A 12,199-nucleotide genomic window follows, 5' to 3' on the forward strand; every position below is an offset into this window, starting at 1 on the left:
GGTCTCTGGAGGAAAGAGTGGCACACTCAAAATCTCTCAAAGTTTCTAGGGTTGAGGTGAGATTTGCCAAGCTCTTTGGTATTTATACATATCACCTTGAAATCCTCCAAAATCCACCAAATCATAAATCCGTTCAAATCCACTTCATTTTTCAATACACCTAAACTTTTAGAAACTTTCAAAAAGTTCTGATTGAATACACCTAAATTTATAGGGAATTGTAAGAAGTCTTTAAGAATCTCAATTGAATACACCAAGACTTTTATAAAGTCTTTTAAATTCCCAATTGAATACACCTGGAATTATTAATTTTCTGAAACTCTCTAAAATTCTAATTGAATACACCCCCCTAATTCTTTAATAAAAAAACAATATAGGTGAAGAGAGTAAGTTGGGAGTAGAAAGTGGTTACATGGTTTCAAAAACAAAAAAAAATTCCCATAGTGTTTTTTATTTGAGTGCAAAATTAATGAAATTAATAATAATTATTGTAGAAGTGTGAAAAATGTAAAACAAAAATATACAATCACTCATAATGACAAGCTTTACAACATTCGTGAAGAGGTCAACTCCTAAATCTAACACCATAATCCATAAACCTTAGATTTAAATTTAACCATCCATTACAGTTTACACTTTATTCTACTCACCGAATTTCATTTTTTAGATTTTCTTTTTTGAAAAGTGATCTTTTAGCGGATATAGAAAAATAAACGGTTTAAATCGTTGATATGACATTCTGATATTTACGGTTAACTAAAATATGAGTTGATGTTATATAGTTTCTAGAGGCTTTATAAACATCAAGCTATATTTTCACTGATGGTAAAACTCTTAACGTAATATCAACGATCCGAACAGTTCATCTTCCTACATCCTCTAAGAGATCATGTTTTCAAAAAAGAAAATCCGAACAAAAAAATATTGGTGAGAAGAATGGAGCATAAATATAAATGACAATCAATGGTTAAATTTAAATCTATAGTTTATGGATTATGGAAAACCTTAGTGAAAACATCGTCGATATAACCCATTAACCCTTCAAGACAATATATCAAGCAAAATGTTTCAATACCATTTCCCTTGGTGATTGATGAAAATTGAAGGTTTTATTGCAAAAAACGTGCAAAGTTCCTCAGCCTTGAAACGCAATTCTCTTCATTTTGCATACCTTTGAACATTTCTATTTTGTAGTATGTTTTTTCATTAGGCTCATATTTTGGGGTATGTAAACTTGAAAGACAAATGTTTATTTATTTATGTTTTGAAGTAATATTTATGTGATAATGTGGTATGTATATACTAATTTACTATTATGTTTTACATTTTTTTGGGTCAAATTATGCTTTTCATTTTCATTATTTATTGATTTAAAATATATATTTCTTAACGGGTAATGGATCGGATCATATTACCTGATAATATTAACAGGTCGATTTCAGGTCGTGTCATATTACTCATTTATTTTAACGAGTATTACACGACATGACCTCTTAAACTATCAAGTATGACATGAACACGAGAAATACGACACGAATGCCAAATCTAATTTTAGCAACCAAATATCGAAAACGATCATTTCAAGCAATTTCCCTTATTCTTTTCACTTTTCAATTGTTATTTTATTTTATTTATTTTTGGAGACTTGTGACATTCTATACTTCATTCTTTTATTTCTACGATTTGTCTCGTCTTCTCAGTTGGCCACTCCCACGACCAGGGTACGGAGCACGGTTTCATGGAGGAAGAGAAGTATGTTACACCGGTGGTGAAAGGGATTAAGGACTCACGTGTCGGATGGGTATCTAAATTAGTCTATTTACCAACACAGATCTTGCTACAAACTTTGGATCAAATAATATTTTTAGGCATCTTCTATTTACCAATACAGAACTTGCCAAAAATGTTGGACAAAACCTCCTCAGAAATGTCTTCGCCGCTTATTTGCCCAAGGGCCATTGCCGCGTCCCTCAAATCAATTGTCCAGAAGTCGAAAGGCATTTCCTCTTCGATTGAGGATTTCAACCTCACAAAAGCCTCCTTGGTCCGAACAAGCTGCTCACATTGTCTCTGATGATTCATCAAAATTTCAATATAACAATCAGAATCAACCTCTGATTATAAGATCAATCTAAACCAAAGTCAATGCATTTGTTTTGCCTTCAATTATGAGTAAATGGAAAGAGATAAACGATACATAGCAAACCTGGTTGACAGTCCATTTGCGGCTCCCAACACAAATTTTGTCGAGGCCAACAATCTCTAATATTGCCGTCTCTAAACCTTGGATTCCTTGACCAGTGACAGCAGATGTCAAAACATGCTTACTGAACGAATTGATATCCTTCTCAATCCACTCCATGCAATCAGATGGAATGCAGTCTATTTTGTTAATTACAAGAATCATTGGGGACGAGGATCCAGCAGATTTCTGTAGGATACAATGAGTTATTATTACATGCTTGAGTGAAAAACCGAATGCTTGATAAACAGAGAAATGTACGTGTTATATGATTCAGAGAGAGAGAAAACCTTATTGGATTGTATTCTATTTAGAAGTTCGGAGTCTTCTGGAGTCCAGCCATCAACAGCACTTATTGCCATTATAATAACATCAGCACCCATAGCAACTGCTTCAGACCTTTCAACACCTGTGATAAAGATAGTCAAGAAATGGATAAGCAATACCAGCAGGAGTGCCATGGTACGGCCACCATACATCAAGCAATATGCATATCATTCCTCCTCAACAAACTCAACATTGGAGGCAGAATTATTTCACTAATGCTCAATGGCCTATTGAAAATAAACATAATCTTATGCTACTGAAAAAGAAACATCGGCACGACGTAAGTTTGGCTTGTGCATCTGGTTTGAAATCAGAGGATCACTAGACATCAAAAGTGTGAAAAGACATAACCTTACCGATTTTTTCCACAATGTCATTGGTTTCCCTAATGCCCGCTGTATCAAGAAGGGTTACAGGAATGCCATGAACCGTTAGACTGGCTTCAACCACATCTCGAGTGGTCCCAGCAATTTCTGTAACTATTGCTCTCTCAGTCTGCACGCTAAAATTAAAATGCACTGCTCAATAACATCTCATACTACCAGTAATTGCTAAACAGAACAAAAGGAACAACACCTAAAGAGGAAGGACCACATATATGAAAAAAATGGTATATTTTTAAAATATCTTTGTTCCTTTTACAATACAGTTGTTCTACTATAATTACTGTTTATTGTGCCCACTTTATAAGTCAAAATGTTATGAATAGAAACACTTACGGCTCGTTTGGTACACATGATTGGATTGGAACGGATAACTCCTTAATTTCAAGGTATATTGAAGGTGGAACTGAATGGTTTCTCATTTGGAGGGGATTAGAAGAGGACTAGCTATGAAGAACATTGATCCCTTCTAATCCTACAATTTTACGGAGGATTGGAATGGATAAGTTTTCGACGTGAGTAACCCATCATCCATCCTCTAGGTGGTCATAATTTTATAATTTATCCCTTCAACCATACCTTTAATTCAGTAGGATATCTATTCCAATCCAATCATGTGTACGAAACGAGCCCTTAACTGTATCACTCATCTCAAAACTCACTGAAAGAAGTACAAAAAGAACGTAAAAGTCATTAGCTTCCAGTCACATTTATTCAAAAAGAGACTCATGGTTATGAGAGTCATTTTCATATAGGCACGCCTATACAACTTATTTAGAATACCTTCCCTTATAAGTGCATCCATATTTTCTGGGTTTATTACTTAAAATGCGTATTACTGAAGATATAGTTCTACAAAGAGCTTAATAAGTAATATTATACTAGTTAGGTATGTCAATGGTCATCTCAATCCAGACGGGCAAACTCACTCCAAAATCGCTTGAGCACAACGGTTTTCCAAAAATCAACCGTTGCCAGGCAAAAGGAGAAAAAAATGATATAAGGCAATCATTACTATTTTAGTGTAGGACACACCTGCAATTCATTAAGAAAACAAGCAATCATGCCCCAAAAAGATAAAATTGTCACCACATACTTTGCTCCATGCATTGAGGAGACTTGACTTCCCAACGTTTGGACGGCCCAGAATTGCTATCTGCAAGATTTAATATGAGCTCAATAAATCAGAAGCATGCTCAGACTGCAGAGAATGAATACAGAAAAAAGACAAGTGTATTTAAATTTTTAAAGATACAAAGGAAGCCAAGTAGCAAACCCATATTACCATAATAAACAGAAAATGTAGTCCCATTTAGAGAAGTGGATTTCAAGTTAAAACAAGGAAAATAAATCTATATCTGACAGTGTAACCACCTCAAAGTTTTGATCATTAATAGCCAAAATTTAGCCCCAAATTTCATAAATGTCACTTTTTATGAACACTTTCAGATATATCAGAAAACCCACTTAAATAGACCTAAATACCCTCAAAATTAAAACCAAATAAATTTAAGGGGCAATACCCTACTACATTGTACAATGAAGAATGTGATCAATTCATCGTATCCATTCTTCTCCTTGGGTTTAGGAACTGGAACGATTCAAGGGCAGCCTTTTCGCACACCCCATTGTTTTGTTTTGATTGGTTCGTGAGGTCATTCTGCTACAATTCAGAACTTGGTAAGAGGTGTTATAGATTAATTAGATTAATTAGACAGGGTCCGCGAAAGGTCTGTTTTTTCTTTTTATTGGTAGTTACATATTTCTAGCCCTAAATTCGAATGATCCTCCTTTTTTATCAAAAGAGGCAGAATTTCATTCTAAAGCCAAAGGCTGATTCAGTATATTAGAGAGGAGACTCTCCTCAAAAACCAAATCACAAATGACAAACAGGAGGTTCCTCAAATCAAGTACAGACACCATTGTTGAGGATAGCTACTCTTGCCAGGTGATGAGCAACTTTGTTTGCTTGGCGGCGAACATGGGAAGAAGAAACTCCACTGATGGAACGCACGAGGGCCTTCACATCTTCCACTATTGGTCCCATCAAAGAGAGGTAGGTTAGTGGAAGAGTCTTGAACCGCCGTGATGATCTGGAGAGAATCGCTCTCAATAATGATATTTTGATAGCCCCTCTCAACCGCCAAAATCAAACCTTGCCTGACAGCCAAAGCTTCCGCATGCACAGGGGAGGAAACACAATTGAATGATTTACTAAGATCCCCAATGAAAGCACCTTCAGAATTTCTGATGATAACTCCAACACCACCCTTGTGGATAGACACATTCCAAGCTCCATTAAAATTCATCTTTAGAGAACCACTAGGAGGATGGGGTGAGAATTCACGGTGAGGAAAAGTCACCATCAAGAACTCTTGCCACCAGCCAATTGCCTTGGAAGCAACCACATTCGGGGCTACACACTTGCTGTCCCACAAATTCATGTTTCTTGCATTCCATATGACTCAGAGCATTATCATAAAACAATCAAAGTCATACTTCTTTAGGACACGGCTAACCTCAAGAGCCCATATTTTTATTCATAAAGCAAAGTCCCTGATAGGAGGAATTCCCAGATAGGAAGATAACCAGATGCACTTGGAAAAAGGGCACTCCATCATGAGATGCCAAGTGGATTCACCATTAGCTTCACTCAGCACACACCTTTTGTCGGTGGGGATACGCTTGTTCGCTAGATTGACCCTTGTAGGAAGTATATCAAGACAGATCCTCCAAACACACCTTAACTTTTGGAGGGACATCAGCATTCCAAACTTTGTTCCATAGAAAATTCGAATGATCTTCTGAGAAAACTGTTATGGTCTAAATCTTTGTCCTTCGTTCTACAATCATCAGATTAGAAATTGATTCCAATGAGTTAGAAACCTTAACCAATATCATGTCTTAACAGACGATTGTACAAAGAATATTCTGCCACCACGGACATGTATCAACTATAGCTATTGAGTTTCAGCCATGAGTGGCAAATTTGCAAGTCTGTACTCGGCTAGTTAAACTCCAACTTCAACAACACCCACAACTGCTCCATAATGTTTACCACTCCCTTTGTGGAACAACAATCCAAAGAAGTTCTATTCAAGTGTTTCAGCTTTTCTGTGTAATTCGGTTTTGATCTAGAGGGCATTTGAGACTCTTCACCAGAGTTTTTGGCCATATTTGAAAGTTTTATAAAATGTAACATTTATGAAATTTGGGGTTAAATTTTGGCTATTAACAATAAAAACTCTAAATACATTCTGTGTAAATTGAAGAAAAACATCAACATCGGGATTCAGTTACATTAGCATCAGATATATATATAAAGTAACATGACCTGAGTTTATCCTAAGCTATACATTAGACTATCATAAAATATCCACCAAAAAAAGGAAGAAATGTAAGAAATCCATTTTTCAATTGTACCTGTAATCCAGATTGCAGAAGTTGATCATAATTGGCTGTCTCCATAGCACTCTCAACATCTTGCAACATAGAATTTATTTTATTCACAACTTCATTTGTATCAAGCAGCGGCATCTCATCATCGAAATCCAAACGGGCTTCAATTTCAGTAAGAAGCTCAATGCAATGAGCTCTTATAGATTTTACCATGGAAGCAAATTCACCCTGCCAATGTTTAAAATGGTTTTCCGAGTTGATTATCATTTCCCCAAATAAGGCTTACATAAATACTAGTAGTAATTAGTTTCTGAAACACATAAATTATACAGACAAAACAAAGACACATGCCTGAATAGCGACTTGGCTGAAATAAGTCTGTCAATATTTTCAGCTTGTGTTAAGTCCGCGCGGCCATTCAGAAAGGCACGGAGAGTAAACTCGCCTATATTGAGAAAACAAACACACACATTAGTGTTGATGAAAATGTGGTGCCTACTCTTTAGTCCTTGCATAAGTTCAAATTCGAAAAGTTCAATTCTTTAAGCTAAAATATTCGATAAGTTAAACATCTTAAGCCGAAAATTCGAAAAGTTGAAAAAAGATTAAGCTAAGAATATGGACCTGGTTCTGCAAGCCTAGCTCCAGCTTCTACACAAGCTCTGAGAACACGATTGAGGCACACTTGGGTTCCATGGCACTGAAGCTCCACCACATCTTCCCGCGTGTAAGACCTTGGCGCCAACATGGGCACAGCCAAAACCTAAATGCAAGCAAAAGGACGCCCTACTCGTGTTATCATCATTCACATAATTCAAACTTCAATTGCATTTCACTGAAGGTGAAATTTGAATAGAAGAGTACCTCATCGACGACATTGCCATTGGGGTCCTTAACGACGCCGTACTCCACCACATGGCTAGTGGGCCGCCCTGCTTTCTTCGTCTTCTTCTTCATTGGACGGAAGACGCGGCCGACAATGGCCACCGCGGACGGACCCGATAACCGTACAATCCCAACCGCACCGGGTCGGCCTCCCAGGGACGTCACGATTACCGCGATTGTGGTCGTGCTCTCCAGCTTCTGGGACCCACTAAGTACTCGCTCGTCTCTGCTGAGAAGCAGGGTCGGGGTCTGCAGCTGGGTCTTGTCCAGAGAAGAGTTGGTGAAAGCCGAGGAGTGGCAAGAGGGTAAATAAAGCGGGAAGCGAGGGTAGAGTTTGAGAGGTTTGGGAATGAGGTGGAAGAGAGGGGGAAGTGAGGTGGAAGCTATGGCGAATAGTGGCGGTAAATGGCGGAAGCGGAAAGCTGAGAGCAGAGCCATTGATGTGTTTGCCGCCACTGACGGCGGATCTTGCTCTTAATCTGATATTTCTATGGAGAGGATTTTCACGTTTAGCTAACTTATTAGTTCCGGCTACTCACTATTACCTTGATAATTTTCCCCTTTACTTTTAAGTAATTGTAAATAAAAGATCTTAGTTTATATCTCGTAAATAATGAATTCAATAATAAATTAATTTTTTTATTATACGATTTAACCAAATTTTTTATATTATTAATGTAAAATATATTATTGAAAAAAAAAATGTATTAGTTCCGTTAAATTTCTGTGTGAATGCTTATGCGTGATCCAAGGCCAATTAAAATAATCAGAAGTTTATGTGGCATCTATGATCTACCTCACATTGCGGCACTTGAACATCACTAATTTGAGTTAAACACCGTTATCCAAAAAACACTAAAAATTTAAAGGTAAAAACAATTGACACGTGTTCTTTCAAATCTCTTCATAGTGTGTAAAGACGGTTCCCATACCAAAACTCATTAGCGTCAACGCCCAATTTCTTTTTGTGGTTATGAAGAATGTACTCATATTTTGATACAATAATTTTTTTGGTTAATTTTGATGAATGTATCATGTTTATATATATACATACGCAAAATAGTATATTTATATTTTAATATTTTTAATCCCACAAATTATGGTTTTTTATTTAAAATCTCATTTATATAAACAACTAAAATTTCCAATTTTTAATTTAAAAAATATAGTAACGTACAAAGAAATAAATGATCACATTGATTCAAGGACCTCGATCAAAAATTAAAAACCAACAAGATTTCAATCAAATAATATTCATAGTTAAAGACCGCATCCAAAGTCTTCCAATCATAGGAATCAATTATAGGGTTCCTTCTTATAAATACTTGTACATTGTAATTTTGGAAATTATCAAAGCAATATTCAGCCATATTAAATTCAATTTGTTATCTCTTGTTTTTTTTTTCTTTTTTCTTTTTTTGTCTTTTCTTTTGATCGTTTCTTCACTTCTTCTTCCTTTTGCAATCAAGCAATTGATCCCTCGAGCCCATTTTACATCTATCATTCAGATTCCAGTTCTTGAGGAGGACCCAGCATAACCAATGAACAATTCAACAATTGTTGGCAATGATGTCTCAGAAATTGGGCATTGACGCTAAGCCTAGTGTCAACCATGCTACAGGCGTGCTTTCCAAGTTTGGTTCCACAAAATGGGTAGTAGATAGTGGTGCCACGGACCACGTATCTAATCTTCCGTTGGCACAACGGTAAATCCACCATTGCCGTCAGTGGGTTTGCCAACTGGCACTAGGGTTCCAATTGATTCAATTGGAAATTTTCATTTCGGCTCGAAATTTTCTCTTTGTGATGTTCTTGGGATTGCATCATTTATGATCAATTTGATTTCTGTGAGTCATCTCACTCGATCATTACGATGTTCTGTAACGTTTTACCTTGATTTTTGTATTTTGCAGGACTGGAAGACAAGGACGATAATTGTTTGGAGGTGACAACATAATGGGCTCAATTACTTGGTGGACGATAAAGAAGGCAAGGTGAAATCATCACCTACTGTGTCTTCGAAAGCATTCTCTATTTAGTATCATTGGTTTGGTCACCCATCCTCACCAAGACTTCAATTGCTAGCTAAGAATTTTCTTGAAATTTCCATTCCTACCAATAAAACTTGTGATGTTTGCCTTTGGCAAAACAAAGGTTCTAAAAGACGATAGACGTTAGTTGAGCGGCAGGCTGGGGCCTAGTGCCTTCGCGCCTAGGCGGACTTGGCGTTTTAAGTAACTTTATTATATATTGTATAAAAAATGTCTATTTATACTTAAAAACGCACATAACTATATTGGGATAAAGTACTAGCCTTTCTGTATGCACTGCTGCACATGCGAAAAGCCTTTTTTTATTACGGGTACGCACCCCTTAAGTTGTTTTCATGTGTTTAAAAATAGAGAACATAATCTTTACTAAACAACTTATTGTAAAAAGATGGATACAGTAATGGCAACGTCACATAATAAGTCATGTAGGGAGGAGTTTTACGCTGGCCAGAGGTTAAAATGGAAGAGTGGAGTTTGTTTCAAGCCGCAACGTGCAGTTGTAGACTTGTAGTGGTGTTCACATGGTGAGTTGCTATATTTCTGAGTCCTTTACTCCCTGCAAGCCCAGACGAAAGTGGGAAAAAACAAACAGAAATACAAAACAATATTAAATTCTAATAATCTTATTAGAATTTAACAAATAATGCTATGTTGAGGGAAGCTCTTAAATTAAATGCCGAATGCCCTCTTCATCAAAATTGTTTTCATCCTCACAATATATGAAGTTAGAACCGCAAGAAAACGATCTATCCATATATTAACCACCCATATGGAGATGCTAAAAGAACGAAAATTTGATGTTAAAAACATGAATTAGAAGATAAATGGGAATAAAAACATAAGTTGACACTACCATCCACCCTCCAAACCTTAAATCTCTACCAATTAGACACCCCCAATTTCACCGGAAACCACCAAGTCTTGGGTTCCGCAATCGATAACCAGGACCTTATCGAAGACATTCTGCGATTATCTTTGGGAGCTTCCAAATTCTTGGAGAGATGATCCTCCCCATCAGCATGACAACGACACCGTCAGGACCAGATGAGCTGTTTTGATCGCCTGCTCCAATGGATAAAGGAATTATGGACACCAGGATATAGTTCCCCTCGATGTCATCATAGTTCTTTAAACCTTAATTTAGTTTTGAGTAAAAATATTACCAGAAATTTTTTTAAAAAAAATACATAAAAACAATTAAATTAATAGTGTCCAATAGGTCAAAACACTTACGCCATGAATCATGCAATGCCACAGCATCAAATTAACCATTTCATCTGGTAAAGTCTCCGACTTCACAACAAAACCCTACAAACACAAAAATTATAACCATGATTCACACAGAGAGATGGGTGGATGTATGGACCGTGGAGGCCTTTGTGAGGTTGAAATCCTCAATAGAAGAGGAAATGCCCTTCGGATTTCTGGACGATTGGCTTGAGGGACGCCGTCGGGCAAATAAGTGGATAAGACATTTCTGAGGAGGTTTTGTGCAAATTCACCTTTGGCGAGAATCAAACCTAAGATTTCTCACTTACAAGTGAAGAGCAATACACTAGACAGTAATACTAAGTAGCAGAAAAACAACTTATTAAGGTTCAATTTTCTTTCGGTTTCTTGGTGAATGACAAATTTACCCTCTAATAATTTGGTGTTTTCGAAAGCGACTTGGTTTGAATGCGGTGTGCCGAATCACTTCTTTTTTTATACTGTCTATGATTCTAATTGAAACATGTCATGCGTTGGGTTAATTGATTATTAATTGTCAAGTGAGTATGTATTAGGACGTGGAAGATGGCCTTCTGGATGTCATGATTCAACATGGTAATGCCACCACCAACGTCGTTTTGGACGGCAACTTATACGTGCCAAGAAACGCATTGTTCCTGCACATACAACAAATGAGACGGCCATCTCCCGAAACCAACTCAGAAAACACCAAAATAAGCCACCATATATATATTCATTCATCTGTTCATCTTTGAGAAAGAGAGATCAAAATGTGTTTCAAAATAGGAAGAGAGCTGACAAAGGAAGAGCTTAAAGAGAAAGAAAAGATAAAAAAAGCCAAAGAGAAGGAGAGGAAGAGGCAGGAAAAAGAGGAGATGAAAAGGAAACAAGAAAAGGACAAGAAGAAACGTGAAGAGATGAGAAGAAAGGAAAAAGAGAGGGCAAAAATGAAGCACAAAGTGAAGAAATGATTGAAGTGCCAGTTTATGCAGAGATATCCTTCCAAGTATTTTTATTTTTTTATTTTTTTCCATTTCTTGTACCCTTATATTTTGGTGATGGGTTCTTGTCTATTGGAATAAAATCTCTAGACAAATCAATTCAAAATATACTATTTTTAAATTGTATAATTTTAAATTCCTCTAGAGTTGGATAGAAGTCATGTATTACAAATTCAAGGATGTCTTTGGATATGATTTTTATTTTTTAATTATGAGATGAACTACCCTTTTTTTTTTTTTTTTTTTTTTTTTTTTAAGAAAATGAGAGAAACTATGGTTTTTATCACGGTTGGTTCCTCAAATTGCACATTCCAATCAAAATGGTCTTTGAAATAGAAATTCATCAATTTGATTTCTAAAATAGGTCTTGCAAATCAATTTAGTCATTTTGTTACACTTCTATCAAATTTTTTTATTAATGTGTTGAAGTGTCACTCAAGTGGATTTCACCTATCCAATCATATGACGTCACTTGTATTAACAATAAAAAAAGTTTTTCTTATAAAAAGATGTCTAAAAATATGTAAATAAAAAAAGAAAAAAAAGAAAAAGAAAGCTATCATCATCTTCATCCGGAAGCAGTAAAAGAGCTTCATCCAAGAGTTGCGAAGCCATTGATCGCCAAGCGTGGAAGGGTCTGAAGTTCTAGTTAGGCCTAACAAATGAGTGGTGTTTGTCATG

At 36.2% G+C, this 12,199-nt stretch overlaps 1 protein-coding gene across 1 annotated transcript; it reads right to left on the reverse strand.

Moving 5' to 3' along the window:
• Window positions 1–1,803: 1,803 nt before the first annotated feature.
• Window positions 1,804–7,735, reverse strand: LOC137719776 (uncharacterized). The gene is made up of 9 exons (XM_068458802.1): window positions 7,216–7,735; window positions 6,976–7,114; window positions 6,669–6,796; window positions 6,376–6,579; window positions 4,049–4,108; window positions 2,926–3,064; window positions 2,533–2,651; window positions 2,207–2,431; window positions 1,804–2,070 (listed from the first exon to the last, which is right to left on the reverse strand). Exons 1-9 carry the CDS (start codon window positions 7,672–7,674, stop codon window positions 1,876–1,878), a joined length of 1,668 nt encoding a protein of 555 aa, XP_068314903.1. The 5' UTR covers window positions 7,675–7,735; the 3' UTR covers window positions 1,804–1,875.
• Between the last annotated feature and the right edge of the window lie 4,464 nt (window positions 7,736–12,199).

Source organism: Pyrus communis, chromosome 1, assembly GCF_963583255.1.
Source record: "Pyrus communis chromosome 1, drPyrComm1.1, whole genome shotgun sequence".
Lineage (NCBI taxonomy): Eukaryota > Viridiplantae > Streptophyta > Magnoliopsida > Rosales > Rosaceae > Pyrus > Pyrus communis.

Excerpts from the sequence above, each read along its gene's own strand:
- LOC137719776 (XM_068458802.1), bottom strand. The coding sequence starts at position 7,674 with ATGGCTCTGCTCTCAGCTTTCCGCTTCCGCCATTTACCGCCACTATTC. Across the intron at positions 7,115-7,215 it reads ATGGCAATGTCGTCGATGAG|GTTTTGGCTGTGCCCATGTT; the intron begins GTACTCTTCTAT and ends GCTTGCATTTAG. Across the intron at positions 2,652-2,925 it reads TGACATTGTGGAAAAAATCG|GTGTTGAAAGGTCTGAAGCA; the intron begins GTAAGGTTATGT and ends TCTTTATCACAG.